Source organism: Prosopis cineraria, unplaced genomic scaffold (genome assembly GCF_029017545.1).
Source record: "Prosopis cineraria cultivar Desert tree isolate PC_DT_omini unplaced genomic scaffold, ASM2901754v1 PC12, whole genome shotgun sequence".
Taxonomy (NCBI): domain Eukaryota; kingdom Viridiplantae; phylum Streptophyta; class Magnoliopsida; order Fabales; family Fabaceae; genus Prosopis; species Prosopis cineraria.
Window position 1 is genome coordinate 43820101 of NW_026555343.1, and position 18069 is coordinate 43838169.

An 18069-nucleotide genomic window follows, 5' to 3' on the forward strand; every position below is an offset into this window, starting at 1 on the left:
AGATATCATTTGATTTGCAAATGTGTGTGTGTGTATATATATATATATATATATTTTAACGGAATAAAAATGAAAAGTAAAACAATTTTTTCAATATGTCGTGAAAAGAAAAAATAACCACTTTAAATTTGAGTTAGGTTATATGAGATTAAATAAAAATGAAAAAAATATTATTCATTATTAATGCATGTCAAAATCATCGAGGCAAAGGCTCTGCTTACTACTTGTTTGTATACGTTGTTATAATTGATGATTTGTATGGAAATCAAGTTTTGATAAAAATAATTCAAACACTCAAATATTTATATAATCGATTATTTGCGTCAAACTATATTTTTCTTTAAGGTTCTGTTTGATTCAAGAGGAGGAAAAGGGAAGAGAGGGGAGGGGAGGGGGGGGGGAGGGTAGGGGAGGGGTGGAGTGAGGGTGGGGGAGGAGAGCATCCTCCCAAATTGGGGGGAGGTTTTGAAAGGGAGGGTCAGGGGAGGAAAAATTTTAAAAAATCTCCCTTTCCCTGCACCTTACCAAACAAGGGAAGGGGAGCCTCCCTCCCCTTCAATCAAATACTAAGCCAATCTCCTTAGCTTTTCAATTACAATTATGTTTGTTGAAGGATTTATTATTTGTTAGCATTTCGAAACATAGCCTTTCATGCTCCATGACTTTGGCATTTTGTACAAGTGGTACCCAATGTACCCTTGGCATTTCGTGGCTCATAATCTATGCATTCATCTTGTTAAAGTTTCGAACATTTGTTATATGCATGTGTTAAATAATTTAATAAATATTAAATATATCACTATGATATTTTTTGTTAAATAAATCAAAATAAATTTAATAATATGAAAACATTAATAATTTATTATAATTGAATCATAATTATAGAACAAGTTATAATAAGTGAAAGTTTAATGATTGAATTACAACCAAATCAAAATTAGATGGATAAAATGGTTAATTGTCTCATATATTATATGCAATTTTATCAATATTCACCTTAAAATTTATGTTCTTTATTGTAATTTATATATTTAAAATTGATTTTGATTAAAATCATTCAAATATCTTTAATTTTATCAAAATTAATTTCAAAAAATATCATCTAAATACTATCATATTATAACATAATTAATTATAATAAAAATATATCATGTTAATAATTTTTTTATAATCAATTATACTCAATTAAAATCTCCCTTACTGTGAATGGGATTGTCACAACCACAAGCCATCTGAATAGAACTCACCCTCAAAAGGCGCCTCGTAAGGGGAGGGTGTCCAGCTGACTTATAAACTACATTCCATCAATGTGGCCTCCCGATGTGGGACTCATAACATAGCCCACCCCTTAAGAGCCGACGTCCGCGACAGCTCACACTCCACAACGCTTCACTCGGCCTTCGATCGGTCAACCCCTCCATGGATAGCCCTTTCCACGAACGGCGACTCTCAACGAGAGCACCAATGTCACAACCACAAGCCATCTGGGTAGAACTCATCCCCAAAAGGCACCTCATAAGGGGATGGTGCCCAGCTGACTTATAAATCACATTCCATCAATGTGGGCTCCCGATGTGGGATTGATAACATAGCTCACCCTTAAAGCCGACGTCCATGACGACTCATACTACACGACGCTTCACTCGGCCTTCGGCCGGTCAGCCCCTCCGTGGATAGCCCTTTCCGTGAACGGCGACTCTCAACGAGAGCACCAATGTCACAACCACAAGCCTAAAGGGAGAGCCCATCCCAAAAGACTAGCCTGTTGGGTGGGAGAGCCCCTCACACTTATGAACCCCACAATACTTGTGAGGCTCCCCGATGTGGGACTCATGACAATGCCACCCCGTCAAGAGTCGATGTCCCCGGCGGCTTCACTCCACGGCACTTCACTCGACCTTTGGCCGGTCAGAACCCTCCGTGGGTAGCCCTTTTCGTGACATCGGGCTCTCAATGAAAGCACTAATGTGACGAGCACAAGCCCAAAGGGAGAGCTCATCCTAAAAGACTAGTCTTTTGGGTATTCTTACGAGAATACCAAAGTGAAGCTGCCAGGGACGTCGGCTCTTGATGAGATGGCATTGTCACGAGTCCCACATCGGGAAGCTCACAAGTATTTGGGGTTTATAAGTGTGAGGGGCTCTTCCATCCAATAAGCTAGTCTTTTAAAGTGAGCTCTCCCTTTAAACTTGCACTCATCAGAGGAATGTTCCTTTCTAATGCCTCCTTCAGTTATGTTCCTTGGTTCTTATTGCATTTTCTGAACAAGGACTGCCTATTTAGTTTCCTTTTTCTCCTGTGTATCAGAAAAAAATTGATTTCCGACGCGTGCAATTTACGAAGAGGCCTAAGTCCACGTCAGGCACTTTGAAGCCACTCACGAGTCACGAGCTCGAGCTGCAACAATTGCTTCAACTTCAATGGCCGGCAAGGCGAACGCCGAAAGCCCAACTCCGTTCTTCGTGGCGGTTCACGTAGGCGCAGGTTACCACTCCCCCTCCAATGAGAAAGCCCTCAGGTCTGCCATGAATCGCGCTTGCCTCGCTGCAGCTTCGCTTCTCTCCAAGGTTCTCTTCTTATTGTTTAGAAAAGAATGATCTTTTATCCCTCTTTATGGTTTAGGAAAAGAGATCGTTATAAAATATTTGATTCACGTGAAATGATATTTAGTCTTTTAAGTGATAGTGGTTTGATTGAAGAAAATGATGATAATTTTGTAACCAGTTGATAGTGGGAGTTGTTGCCAAAACAGAAGAAATGGATTATTATTTTACCTGCAGTAATGATGATCAATATGGTGCAAGTTGCCGGCTTAATCATTTAGTTTAATAAATCTTCTCTAATTCATTTATTGGTTTAGGGGCCAAGGAGTTCGAAGCTCGAACTTGGGGCCTTTCAGTTGTTATTAGAAGGAGCCTTTGTCGTAAATAATCGGTTATTATGGACTTAAGATGAAGCAATATTTAGAAATAAAGTTGAAATATTGCTGGTTGCTTCATTATGTTTAATTTGATTTAGGGGTCTGGAAGGTGTATAGATGCTGTTGCAGCAGCAATTCAAGTGTTGGAGGTACTTTATGTTCTTTTTTTGCATATAAATTTTGAATTTTCATTGAATTCGTTGTTGTTGTTTTTGTTATTTGGATTTTTTATATTGTAAACTTTGTTGACCTTAGCTGCGTTATCTTTCAACCGTGATGTCTCAAGTTAAAATATAAATGTTACTTTGTTGATTTACTGACAAAATATGGGCTATTTGTATCATTGTAATATTGAAGTGAGTTAAGTAATCGAATTGTGGGTGCTTTTCCTATTAAGTCTACTATGCATTAACTATTGGGATTTGCTTTGATTTGAAATTATATTAATGATAATATCTAGCAAAAGTTGAAATGGTATATTACCGTAGAGAAGAAATGATAATTCATTCAGGATATATTGATTGAATATAACTGTTTTTCTAGGATGATCCTTGCACAAATGCAGGGAGAGGCTCCAATTTGACAGAAGATGGTAATGTAGAATGTGATGCCAGTATAATGGATGCAAAATCTGGAGCTTTTGGGGCTGTTGGTGCAGTTCCAGGTGCTTACCTGAGTCCTGACAGAACCACCTCATGTTATGGTTTGTGTTGAAGTGAAAAATTTTCCATTGATAGCAAGCGACCTAACTGCATATCTTAAGCTTTACAGTTAGCTCATAATGTTTAATCAATTGAGAGATCTGATGTTTGAAGAGAGATTGTTTTACTTCTTGTTCTCCTAAGATTTATTATATTGTTTTTAATTGTTTGTTCTACAAATTATAGATCAGGTGTTCGAAATGCTATCCAAATTGCTGCTTTATTGGCCAAAGAGCAAATTACTGGAATTCCTTTATTGGGTCGAATTCCTCCAATGTAATGACTACTTGAACTCACTGTTTTTATGATCAGTGCATTTCCTATGATTGTAACATGTGCCTTAAGCTAAATTTTTGTGATTACAAATCTGGGCTTCTGAAGTCTTCAACATTGGGTTAAGTGTCAGTCTCAAATCCATAATCAATATTTGATACAGCCAGTTTTGAAGTTTTTTTCTTTTCTTTTTTTTCCTTTCAGCTCGTGAATAAATCTGTGTGATAATATCTGCACTTATATTTCTGTATCTGCAGCTTCTTGTCAGGTGAAGGGGCATTTAAGTGGGCTAAGTCAAAGGGCATTTCCTTGCCAGAAAGTACTAGAGAGGCCAGTGAGGTCATATTTGTCTATTTTGGCACACCTTCGATAACTCTGAATTATTTTTGTTTAATATTCAAATTTCTTTCTTCCCTTTTCTTTTTTCCTGTCAAACATGCACCATGTTTCTGTTATGGAACTTACCATTTAGTTATAAAACTTGGATGTACAAAACCTGTTTGGTGATATCAAAACAGTGGCTAATCACTGAGAGAGCAAAGGCGCAATGGACAAGATACAAGTCTATGGTTGATGCTGCTAGAGCGGAAAGAGGAGATTCTTCTATGGAACAGTCTATTGTCTGTCAAAGTAGGTAGATAATTTTATCAAACTGATACAGTTTTCCTATTTCAGATTTCAGAATGGATATTAAATTATGCCAATAATTAATGCATTTATAAAGGAAAAATATGGATAACCATTTTTTTCTTATTTTGAGATGTATGAAACATGAATTTATTCAGGAAGTTAAAGACATTAGAACCAAAAAGCAGGAGGCATTCTATTAGACCATCATATTGGAATTGGCCAGGCATAACATCATAAATGTAGGAACAGTTCCTTTGCAATCTGATACAGAAGATAGAAAAGAAGGTAGAAGAAAGATAGGAAAATAGAGAAGAGTTGAGAGAGAAAGAGAAAGAAATACAAGAGATAGAGAGAGAGAGAGAGAGAGAGAGATCCATAAGAGTAGAGATCAAATCTGAATAGTGCTAATTCATTATGTTAGTAGGCTATTTACAAACGAGGAGGCATCCTAATATTTATAGGATTCTAAGAGATGCTGAGTAAGATCATTAAAAGACAGCTGAATGACCTAACTACCCTCAACAGACAATAACCATATAAATACAAATTCTAGTATTCCACAGCTTGTACTACTACCATCAACTCTTTCTCATAAATTGATAACTTCAAATGTGGTGGTGCCAATGCTTTGCTGAAAAAAGCAATAGATTGGCCTTCTTGCATTAGGATAGCCCCTATTTGATAGAAAATATGGCAAACATTATTTAGAAGGAAATAGTTTATTAGTCTTTTGTTGCTTTTCATTTAACTTTTATAAGTTTCCTTCTTGTGAAGGAAACCAGCTAGTGAGTGGAAATGATTTTAAATGATTTTTTTTATTTCAGCAAGTGGGTAGAGGTTACCTTGTTAGGAAGGAAATCTTATGGGTAACTCATGTATTCAGAATCAGATTTGATGAATGAATTTATTTGGGATATTATGAATGCTCTTTCCCTCCAGTCTGCGTTCTCTGCCTCTCACTTCCTCCTCCCTCTTTGTTTTGTCCTTCCTCTTCTCTTTCCCTCCGTCTGTTCTCGTTTCCCTTCCCCATTTAACTCTCTATTCTGTTTGATCTCCCATTTCCTTTTTTGTTTGAACTAGTGAGAGAGAGAGAGAGAGAGTATTGCATCAATTTGGTATCAGAGCTTGGCTCTGAATGCTCCTAGGCCGTTCCTGTTGCCGGAGATTAGCTGCTGCATACTCTGTTCTCATGTTGCCAGAGCTAGAAACACCCACTCCCCCACGTCAGTTCACAAAACGGACACCACCATCGTCCTTTGAAGGGGAAATCTGGTCAAATGAAGCATATTCGCCTCCCTCTATTACTGCACATGCCTCCATGCGTCGGAGGAGTCCCTTGTGCGTGGTCTTCACGCGCCACATGCGTTGCCATATAGTGTCGATAGAATCTGGATTTCATCATTTTTATTGTATTTTTACAGGATTTCTTCAACTTTAAAGAAGTCGAGAGGCACAAGTCGTCATCTAAAGCTTTATTGGGAGTAAAATTTTATGTTTTAGGCTTTTAAAGCTATGCTGGTAAGGCCGACGGCCCTCTCATTTAATTGACTTATTTGGTTATTAAGGGGAGGTATTCTATTTATAGCTAGGTCTAAAATCCTTATTGCTTGTTACTTAGGTTTCTTTGAGCATTGCAATTTTAATTTTAAATCGTGTTTAGTTCAATATTTTGACTTAAAAAAAAGGAGAATTTACCTTGATCATTATCTTATTGGTTTGTAACTTTTGACAATGGTGTTCTTATTACCTAGGACACTTGGCTCACACACAATTCGGCCCTATACCTGGGTCAAAGAAATTACTTTAGGTTAGTCAAGCTTTCTAACAGTTTTCTTGTGAGGTTTTTGAACTTTCGAATATTATTGTGAAGGCTTTATTCAAGTTGTTACTTATTTAGCATACGATCCTTGTGGAATTTTTAAATTCTTGGAGAATTAGTTTGTTAAAAAGGGACTTCACCTTTCTAGGTGAGGCCAACTTGAGAGCCTTCTTCCTTAGGTTACTAAAACCACCCCAGACCTTACACTTTACTATACCACCTTTGTCCTTGTATGACCATGTGATTTATATGATAAGCAAGTTTTATTAGACTAAGAAATCATTGCCCTAACATTTGTCATGGCTAATAACTCCCAAATCACTCAAAATCATCTTGAGGAATTTGAAAGAGCTCGAAGGGCATATGTGGACTATAGCTTGATGAAATTAAAGAATTCATAAACAATAGATTCGAAGAGATAATGGGTGCAATTTAGTTAATATATAGACAAGATACAAGAAAAATGACTGAAAGGGCTGCTCGAAAGACCTACCGTTAGAGGAGAGTCAAGTCTTAGGAATGAGCAATTCCTAGTCCCTAATCAACCTAGAAGTAATTCCTTTAGGATTGGTTATTCCTGTAGAGCTATGGGAAAAAGACATAGTAGATCATCTCCTCGTGAGTTTACCAATCATCAATCTGATAACATAGACATGCTTGGGATGGACAAGGGTCAGAAGAATAACATTATAGATCACATCAGCCAGTCCATAGGAATGATAGAGAAAGCTTTAGAAGGACACATACGGACGATATCACCAAGAAGGTTAAGGTTGAGGCCCTTAAATTTGATTGAAGGTTGAGTCCTAGTCATTATTAGATTGGTTAGCTAGCATGAAAGATTATTTTGAATGGTAAGACATGAGTGATACTCAACGGGTTTGATTTACAAAGATGAAACTCATGGGATTTACTAGAAAGTACTAGCAAATGTTCAAAGGAACATTGAAGGACAAGGCTATCTACTGATTGAGATATAGGACAACATGAACGCCAAATTGAAAGAGAAATATGTGCCAACTCATTATAAGAGCCAACTGACGACAAATACCTCAATCTAAGGCAAGTCTCCATAGCTTCTAAGTATATATCCTGATTTGATGACCTTATGATTAGCTATGACATCGATAAAGAAGAATGGTGCACCATTGCCAAGTTTGTTAATGGACTCAAGCTGTATGTACAGAAAACTCAAGTTAAACTTTTTGGAGTCCCCTGAAGAAGCTTATCATAAGACTTTGGAAGTAGAGTCTTTGTCATAGTACTCGTCTGTTAAGCGTACTGACATGAGGAGCATTCAGTTTAAACAGGCACGAACTTCCAGTTTGTTTGAGCAACCTTTAGGAGTACCTAGATTAGGCCTAGCTTGTCTTTTACACCTAGTCAAGCAACTAGCTTTAAGGGTAATATGCCTTTAAGCCTAGTGAGGCTATAGTTCTTGCTTCCTGCCATAGCAATTCTCTTGTCGAGTGTTTTCACTGTTACTTAAAGGTCACATTGTGTCGAAATGCCCACACCACACACTAGTTTTTGACTCACATTGTGAGGATGAGAAGGATGATGCAAATGCTGATGTGGTCATAGATTTAATTTAGTGTCCTTTAGATGTCGATGAGGACTTCATCATTGATGAACATGAATGTGAGACATGTCGAGTCAGGGTTATGCAATGCATTCTATCAGTCCCTCTACCTAGTGATTCATGGAAGCGAACAAATATTTTTCATACTTTTGTGAAGTGTGGGGACAAAGCTTGCAAGTTGGTAATTGATGAAGGGAGTTCTAGAAACATGATTTCTAGTCAAGGAGTGGCTCAACTACGCCTCAAGATAGAACCTTACCCAAACTTCTTCGTGTTGCATGGGTTGACAAAACTTCTTTATCAATTACTAGCAGTGTCATGTTTCTCTTCAATTAGGTGACTATAAAGAAGAGATTCTTTATGGTATTCTCCCTATGCATGTTGCTCACATTCTGCCTAGTCGACTGTAGCTTTATGACCACAATGTCATCAATTATGGTCATGAGAATACCTATACCTTTAAACATGATGGCAAGACGATCTTGTTACCTCCTATTAAGCTTGACAACGATGGCAGATACTCAAGTAAATCAAAAGGCACAAAACCCAAAACCTAAAACTTGCATCTTCTAACAGAAAAACAATGTGTAGGAAAGTACAGAAAGTATGATTGTGCTTATTCTAGTATCCAAGATCTCACAACAAATTGTCATTGTTTTAGAAATGCTTGAAGAGGTGCAATAGCTCTTAAAGCAATTCTAGGATATCATTCCAGATAAGCTTCCATCTGAATTACCACTAATGAGAGATATCTAACATGTAATTGATTTCATTCGAGGCTCACAACTCCTCAATCTACTGCACTACAGGAAGAACCTTAAAGATATGGCAAAGCTTAACTGACAAGTTAATGGATTGTTGGAAAGTGGTTATATCCAGTACAGTATGTGTCCTTATGTAGTGCATGCTCTTTTGACTCCAAAGAAAGACAGCTCTTAGAGAATGTATGTAGACAGTAAAGTCATCAACAAGATTACCGTCAAGTATAGGTTTCTCATTCCTAAACTTGATGACATGCTTGATTTAGTGTCTGGATCTAGTTAGTTTTCAAAGATTGTTCTTCGAAGTAGTCATTATCAGATCAGGATTAGACTTAGAGGTAAGTGGAAAACTGCCTTCAAGACACAAGATGGATTGTTTGAATGGCTTGTCATGTCGTTCAGTTTATCAAATGTACCAAGCACATTCATGAGAGTAATGACTCACTTTTGTGCTTATTTAGGAAAATTTTGGTGGTATATTTTGATGATATATTAGTCATCAACAAATCTAAACAAGAACTCTTGATCCACCATGAGCTAATTTTTTTCACATTGTGTCAGGAAAAATTTTATGTTAATTTGCTTGAGTGCTCATTTCTTCAAAATCAAGTCATCTTCCTGGGTTTCATAGTTTTTGAAAGAGGTTTAGCAGATGACCTTGAAAAAGTTCGAGCCATTCAAGAATGGCCTGAGCCACAATCTCTCCATGAAGTGTGAAGTTTCCATGGCCTTGTTTCTTTTTATAGACGATTCATTAGAAACTTCAGTATCATTATGGCTCCTATCATTGATTGTTTGAAACAAGATAAGTTCAAGTGGATATTTGCAGCACCTTTAGCTTTTCAAGATATTGAGAAAAAGCCTTTGAAGCTCCAGTCCTATCTTTGTCAGAGTTTACAAAGTGTTTTGAAGTCACTCATGATGCATCTAGGACAAGGATAGATGGTGTTTTAAGCCAAAAAGGTTACCCAGTGGCTTTCTTTAGTGAAAAGCTCAATTATGCTAAAAAAAATACTTCACTTATGATGGGGAGTTTTATGCCATTGTCAGATCCCTGGAGTATTGGAAGTATTACCTTCTTCCCTAGTAGTTTGCTCTTTACTTTGATCATCAAGCACTTAGATTCATCAACTCTTAGCGGCACGTAAGTTCTAAACATGCTAAGTGGGTTGAATGTATTCAAGGATTTACATTTGTTGTCAAGCATTGCTTAGGAATAGAAAACAAAGTAATTGATGCTCTCAGTCAACGAATCAACTTACTACACACTATGAGTATTAGTATCGTTGGCTTTGACAACCTTAAGGATGAGTACGCAACATGTCCTAATTTTGGGATAACATATTAGGAAGTTACTAGTAGTAATTGTCATGATCATGTTGATTTCATCTTTTAAGACGGCCATCTCTTCGATGGAAGCAAGCTGTGCATCCTTCATACTTCTATGCGAGATTTTGTTATGTGGGAATTACATGCTGGAGGTTTAGCCGGTCATTTCGTGGTTAATAAGACGATGGCATTAGTCGAAAACAGGTTCTATTAGCCTTCACTCAACCATGATGTGGCTTGCATAGTGTCTCAATGTTGAACTTGTCAAACTTTTAAAGCCAAACGGTAAAAGACTGGTTGATATACTTCTTTGTCGATCCCTGAGGAACCTTGGAAAGACTTGAGTATGGACTTTGTATTGGGATTGCCTCAAATAGCTAGGGGTCATGACTCTTTATTGGTTGTTGGAGATAGATTTTTCAAGATGACTCATTTATTCCTGTAGCAAGACTACAGATGCTTCTCATCTTGCAAAATTGTTCTTTAAGGAGGTTGTGCTTCTACATGGGTTATCTACTACCATTGTATCCGATAGGGATCTTAAGTTTGTTAGCTTTTTTTGGAAAACCCTATGGAAACTTTTTGGTACCCAGCTGAAGTTCTTTTTTGCTTTTCACCCTAGACAGATGGGCAAACTGAAGTTACTAACCAAAGTTTAGGTAATTTGCTTAGAAGTTTAGTCATACACAAGCTGAAGAATTGGGATTTGGTTCTACCCACTGTTGAGTTTGCATATAATAATTCGGTGACTAGGTAGGCATGAGTTTCTTCCAGATTTCTAGGTTTTATTTCTAAATAGCCGATTGACTTTATGCCAATCCTATTGACATTTCGCATCTTCAAATTTGCAAAATCCTTTGCCAATTGCCTTCATGAATTACATGCTAAAATTATGCACAAGTTAGCAATGAATAATGATCAATATAAAGTATCTGCTAATACTCATCATCAATTTCAAAGCTTTAATATAGGTGACTATGTTATGACTCGAACTTGTCTAAAATTTTACTCTAAACACGCTTTTAAAAAGTTGCATACTTGAGCTTTTGGACCTTTTCGCATAGCAAAGAAATTAAGACCTAATGCTTATTTTTTAGAAGTACCTCCTAATATGGTCATAAGTTTAGTTTTTAATATGGAGGATCTTATGGCTTACTAGGGAGTTTTTAAGCCTCCCCTTTGGCTTTCTGATGATTCTATAGGTACTCGGCCTCCACAAGTGCCAATTCTGTCGTTGCCGGCTCTCTCACCATCAGTTGAAGAAATTGAGACTATCATGGATGATCAAATGGTCTTTACCTCTAAGGGGCCTCTCCGTCGTTATTTGGTTTGTTGGAGTGGTCGTTCAAATGAAGATGCCACTTGGATTTTAGACTATCAATTCCAGCAACTTAATCTTTCCCTGCTACAAGCCTATCAACTCTCTATCTCTCTAGATGAGAGTTCTTTAAAGTAAGGGGAACTAATAGAAAATATGGCAAAAATTACTTTAGAAGAAAATAGTTTTAGTTTTTTGTTGCTTTTCATTTAACTTTTGTAAGTTTCCTTGTGAAGGAAATCAGCCAGCAAGTAGAAATAATTTTAAATGATTTTGTTTCAGCAAGTAGGTAGAGGTTTCCTTGTTAGGAAGGAAATCTTATGCTTATAAATAGGGTGACTCATGTATTCAGAATCAGATTTGATGAATGAATTTATTTGAGATATTGTGAATGCTCTTTCCCTCCAGTCTGCATTCTCTCCTCACTTTCTCCTCCCTCTTTGTTCCGTCCTTCCTCTTCTCTTTCCCTTGCTTGGTTCTCATTTCCCTTCCCCATCTAACTCTCTATTCTGTTTGATCTCCCATTTCCTTTTCTGTTTGAACTAGTGGGAGGGAGAGAGTGTGTGTATTGCATCACTATCCCAAAGTCGCATGCATCTGTTTCTACCATAATGGCCTTGTTGAAGTCTTGTAAGGCTAGGACAGGAGCTGAATACAGCATTTCTTTCAATATTTTGAAGGCTTTTGCCTCTGTTTCAGACTATACAAATTCATTTTCCTTTGCAAATTTGTGAGAGGCTGAGTAATCTGCCCATAGTGGTGAATAAATTGCCTATAATAGCCTGCTAAGCCAAAAAATGCCCTTAATTGCTTGATGTTGGCTGGCTCAGGCCACTTACCCACTGCTGCAATTTTCCTGGGATCTGTAGAAATAGTCCCATTCCCCAAAATTTGGCCCAAATACTCAACATTGGTTGCTGCAAATATGCACTTTCCTTCTTTTACATAATAATGGTTGGCTCTTAAAACCTCCAACACCATCTTGACAGGTTCCACATGATCTGCCAAAGAAGGATAGTATCAAAATATCATCAAAAAAATACAAAAACAAATTTTCTTAAAATAGGTCTAAAAATAGAATTCATTGCTCTTTGAAATGTAATTAGGGCATTAGTTAATCCAAAAGGCATAACCAGCCACTCATAGTGCTCGAAATGAGCATTGAATGCTGTTTTATATGCATCTTCAGGCACCATGTGCATTTGGTGATATCTTGCCCTTAGCTCTGTAAACCACTTGGCATCGCAAAGCTCATCAAATAAGTCCTCAACTAGAGGAATAGGGTATTATTTTTTATTGTCTTTTCATTCAGCTCCCTATAGTCTATACACATTCTCTGTGACCCGTCCTTTTTCTTTACCAAAACAATTGGGGCAGAAAAAGGTGAAGAGCTTTCGTGAATAACTTGACTCCAGTAGCTCCCCTACCAACTTCTCAGTTACATCTTTTTGAGTTGATGGATATTAGTAGGGTTTCAAACTACTAGGATCAGTCCCCTTTTGCAGGACAAAACAATGAATTTCTTCATTTGTTGACTTCATATGTTGCAATAGAGACCTTTGTTCATCTCTTTCACACCTTGTTTCTACGCTTTTTGGTTGCACCATCATCCATGAATTGGGTGGATTGGCCTGTAATTTGCATAGTTGATCTCCATGGCAAAAGTACATGGCAAGGTTTTCATAATTCCAGAATGCATTCTTGATGCACTGTAGCCATTTTAACCCCAGCACCATGTCATGTCTTGAGATCAAGAATTCTAAAGTCAAAAACGAACTCCGAGCCTTGCATTCTACACTTAGGCTTTGTTGGTTCAAGGGGAGGGGGGGAATGGAGGGGAAGGGAGGTGAGGGGAGAGGAGGGGAGGGAGGGGGAGGGGGAGGGGGGAGGGAAGGAGAGAGGAGGGGGAGGAGAGGGGAGGGGGGCATCCCCCCAAATTGGGGGGGGGGGAGGTTTTGGAGGGGAGGGGAGGGGAAATTTTAAAAAATCTTCCCTCCCCTCCACCTTACCAAACAAGGGGAGGGGAGCCCTCTCCTCCTCTCCAACAAAACAGGCCCTTAAAATTCTTCCACATGCCATGAATCTTGAGTTTTCCCCCTCGAGCCACTTCTGCCCAAGATTTTCCTATATTATTGGATTACCAACCAAGCTTCTCGGCCATTTCCAGATCTAAAAAACCCTATGTGCTGCCATTATCTATCAATGTTTGCAGTTGCTTTTTACCACAGTTCCCTACAGCCCTGAAGATGTGCCATCAACCCCCTCTATTGTTCCTCTTCATCTACATCTTCAGCTGGTTTATCAATTTGGGACTATTTTCTTGAGTTTCTTGCATCTCAGTGAACTGCAGCTGTATCTTTTGTCTTTGAGGATACTTATGGTTTCTAGAAAACTGCCCATGGCAATAGAAGCATAATTTCTTGCTGCGATATCCTGCTTCTTCTTCTGCAGACAGTGTTTTCATATTGTTAGTTTTACTTTTAGGAGTAAAAACAGTATTTTTAGAGGGTGCAGTAGTCAACTCCTTTTTGATTGAGATCCACTGCTTGTAAGAGCATTCTTGTAGGGTATTCAAGAATTGTGATGAAATTTTGGTGTGGGATTCACTCCAGCCATGACTGGGACAGTGTTCTTGGTACTATTCTTCTTTTCAGCTTGCCTTTGTAGCATTAGTTCTTGCATACGTGAGAAACTTCATACCTCTTCCCATGTTTTTGGCTTAAAAAGCCATACAGGTCCAGCATAATTTTCTTCCAGCCCTTCAATATGTGCTCCAACCAAATATTCTTGTTCCAATCGTAGCTTGCGAGTTATGGAGTCAAAGGCATCATTGTAATCTGCCAAGGATCCTTTCTATCTTAATCGCACTAGATCAGCCATAGGAGATTCATGAGGGTCCAAATCTGTTCTTTAATGCTTTTGCATACTGCGCCCAGGTAGGATTCTCTTCCTCCCACATTTTCTCTAGTGCCATGTGCCAATCAAAGGCCTTGTCATCCAGACTGATGCTGGCCATCTTGATCTTGGATTCTTCAAGAGTGCCATCTAACTTAGTATCTTTCACACTTCAAGATCCATGCAAGAACATCAGATCTTGAAAACTTTGGAAATTCCTATACTCATCATGTGTTCCATGCTTATAATCTCTATTTCGGTGAGGACCATTCCTGCCATTTTTGACTACATTGCGCCCATGGTTGTTGGAGCCCTCTTCATACTCCCTCATCAGCATTTGGATCTGGTTAGATAACCCCACAAACTGATCGCTGGGGGTATCTACTGTTGCTAGCTTTTGTTCAAGCCTGTCCATCCTCCTTCCACTGCTTTCTGGGTTTGTGAGCGAGTTCCTATCACCCTACACCTTCTTGAAGAAATCAGAGGTGTTTTGCCAAGGATGGGTTGGCTCTAGATACCACTGACACAGAAGATAGAAAAGAAGGTAGAAGCAAGATGGGAAATAGAGAAGAATTGAGAGAGAAAGAGAAAGAAACATAAGAGATAGAGAGAACCAGAAGAGAGAGTATAGATCTGAATAGTATTATTTCATTACGTCAGTAGGCTATTTACAGATGAGGAGGCTTCCTAATATTTATAGGATTCTAAGAAATGCTGAGTAAAATCATTAAAAGACAGCTAGATGACCTAGCTACCCTCAACAGTCAATAATCATCTAAATGACATAGACTTCTATTATTTTCGTATTACAAACTTTTTGGATAGTCAGATTAACTTCCATTCACAAAAGCTCAGGGGTATAAAGCTTTAAGTGGGTCTTTGCACTTATGGTAAATCTTATTTGTTAATTCTGTTGTGTGCATTTCAGAACAGAAACCAGAGAGATTTAACTCTGGGTATAAAATTGGAAAGTAAAGAAGCAATAAAAGTCAAAGGATATTAAGCTAACTGTAATAATAGAGGGATCAAGGGAAGAAAGTATTAACAAATAATGTAGAGAAGCTTTGCACAGAAAATCTTGTAGTAGAAAGTACTCTCACTACTTCAAGTTGTCAAACTGACCCTTCGTCAGCATTTGACAAATTGCATTTCCATCAAATGGTTTAAGTGCTTGTGGTTTTGCTCAGGAAAAAACTAGTTGCTAAACAAATCTATCAGTGTCAATGTTTTTATTTCCCTTTTTCAAATCATTTGGCTACAACTTAAAAGTATGATATTCTATGGACTTGCTCTTGCTGAAGCTGTATGCCATTTTCTTTCTACAGATGTAGATCATACTTCCGAAGATCACATAATGGACACGGTTGGAGTTATTTGTGTGGACACTGAGGGACATGTAGCATCTGGGGCTTCCAGTGGTGGTATTGCTCTGAAGGTGACAAAAAAATTTCTTGATTTGCTTAATCTTTAGTGCCCAATACTTCAATTTAATAGTAGCATGTGATTACTCAAATTTATGCATGCAAAAAATTTGACAGGTTAGTGGACGAGTGGGATTAGCAGCAATGTATGGTGCAGGTTGTTGGGCATCATCTAAAGGTCCTTTTGGGGCTCCTTTCTTGGTTGGATGCTGTGTCTCTGGTGCTGGAGAGCACCTAATGAAAGGTTTTGCGGCAAGGGAGTGCTGTGTCTCACTATCAATGTATGGATGTCTAAAATATTTTAATATTTTTTGAGAGGGAGGGGTCTTGATATTTTAGTCGATACCAGTAATTGTATGTGCTCTAATTTTACTGTTTTCCTTTTTATGGTGATTTAGCATATATTTGGAAGGAAAAAGTTGTGGTTTTTTCTCTGATTTTAATTGTTGGACCTTATTGCTGAATTGCATCAAGTATTTACTTGTCTTATTTACTTCCAGTCTTAATGAAAGAAAAAAGTTCTATTTGCTGTAGCAACAGTCTGCCTATTGGATCTATCTGATTTTGCCTTCTCTGCAGTTCGCAATCTGGTGCTGCCGCTGCTTGCACAAAAATCTTACGCACAGTTGTTGATGAAAGCAGTCGATCTGGTGCTGATGGCAGTTCAGGGATCTTAGTTGTGCAGGCAGATGCATCTGTAACAGTGAGATCTGGATTCAGCTTTTCCTGTTGATTGTTTCATTAAAATGTTCTAATCTGTTCTTTTCACAGGGTCAAGGAAAACTACCAAGGCTGGAAGCTGTAGAGATTGCAGCTGCATACACTTCCTTATCTTTTGGAGTAGGATATTTTGGAAGCTCCATGGAACGGCCTAAGGTAGCTTGAGCTTAGGACAATTTGATGAATCGGTGATTTCCTATCATTTGCAGCTGTTTTTTTTATCCTTCCTTTTTTATTGTGTATAGGCCTCTCTTATTGAAGGCAATCCTATTTGAGACGCGATCAGACTAGAATAATTTGCAGTTTTATTATGATGCTGTTAAACTTTTGTTTGAATTTTTAACTTAGGCTTAGAGATAGACTGTTAATCATGAAACGATTACACCATGACCCCATCAAGTGAAGTCTAGAATACCTATCCCTCCTTGTCCTTTGACTTACGTGTAAATTTGAATTTACTTTGATGATTTAATCTCACTAATTTTCTCCATCCAGACAATGCCTTTTTGGAAAATAATGCTTCTACTTATATCTACCAGGTTTCAATTCTTAGAAGTGCAAAACAAAGTAGGACTGGGATAGATCAATTTGGAGCAAGATTAGATCTTTCATGCGGAAGAAGTGACAGTCAAACAACACCTGAATCTAAATAACATGATTCAGAATGTTTTTGGTTTGTATCTTTTTGCCCCTTTTAGTGGTGTTGCTTATTGAAAAACTATTTATTGTTATGCCTGATGAACAATCATCATGCCCTACTTTGAAGATTTTAGATGATGTATTTTTGTTGAAATAATTTGGAAATCACTGTAGATGGAGATCAAATGTTTGACTATCTGAAATTTGATTAGAATGATGTGAAGTGCAGGCCATTTTGGAGTCACGTTGTTTACATTGCGTGGTAGATTTTGATTTTCTGCCTAGTTGGAGGCTTCACAAATCAATCAAAATCTAAATTAAATCACATAACTGACATGAGATGAGCATGAGAGATAACTTATTGGTCTGCGGTGACAAGCTCACTTTCTTGCTGAAATCCAAGGGTTTGTAAATGGTCTCCGTAGGGTTAGCTGATTTGCAAAATTGCATTGCAGCCATCCATGTTTCCTTCTATGGGAAGTTTTGGAATGTGATGGTCTCTACCTTTCATTTGCAACCTGTCTTGAGGAAGCCTCTCATTTACACGAGTTACAGCGTCATGCGGGGAAAAGAAAAAAAGCAGCAAAGAGTTTTATGTCCTCAGTGGTTTACTGCTATAGGCAACGCTGTGGTGATCTTTCAAGTTTCCCCATAATGCATATTTATTTTGAATATAGTTTAAGAGATCAGTTCAAAATGCGTTGAGGGATTTCTATTTTAATGGTCATAGTATGAAAATTTGGATCAACTTACCGATTAAATTGATAAATTGCTGAATTGGTGTTGTGATTGGTTTGATTATGGTTCAGTTATAGTTTTGACCATTAATTTTTAAATTGATGCCTTGATCGATTAAATTTTGAGCACATTGTTAATGGTATTAATTTATAATTTATTGTTACTTAACTTTTTTCTTGGGAATATGATAAACACACGAGAGAAATTAGGATGGGTTGGAGAGAGAGTTGAAAGAAAAGGGGAAAATTGCATATAAAATTTTTTAAATATCACAAATAACTGATCAAAACTTTGAAATTATGAAATTGAATTTTAGAATTATA

The 18069-nt window shown here is 37.7% G+C and overlaps 1 protein-coding gene across 5 annotated transcripts; it reads left to right on the forward strand.

The window, feature by feature from the left end:
• The first annotated feature begins 2254 nt into the window (after positions 1-2254).
• LOC129288572 (putative threonine aspartase) lies at positions 2255-17776 on the forward strand. 5 transcript variants are annotated; one of them, XM_054925211.1, is made up of 12 exons: positions 2255-2567; positions 3019-3069; positions 3464-3623; positions 3813-3897; positions 4152-4233; positions 4413-4524; positions 15554-15663; positions 15767-15930; positions 16229-16352; positions 16421-16525; positions 16909-17042; positions 17464-17776. In XM_054925211.1, the coding sequence occupies exons 1-11, from the start codon at positions 2421-2423 to the stop codon at positions 17020-17022; spliced, it is 1254 nt and encodes a 417-aa protein (XP_054781186.1). In that variant the 5' UTR covers positions 2255-2420; the 3' UTR covers positions 17023-17042; positions 17464-17776. The 5 variants fall into 5 exon arrangements, with proteins under 5 accessions (XP_054781186.1, XP_054781185.1, XP_054781184.1 ...); XM_054925210.1 differs by lacking the exon at positions 17464-17776 and adding an exon at positions 17238-17447; XM_054925209.1 differs by lacking the exon at positions 17464-17776 and having other exon boundaries at positions 2256-2567; positions 16909-17248.
• The last annotated feature ends 293 nt before the right edge of the window (positions 17777-18069 follow it).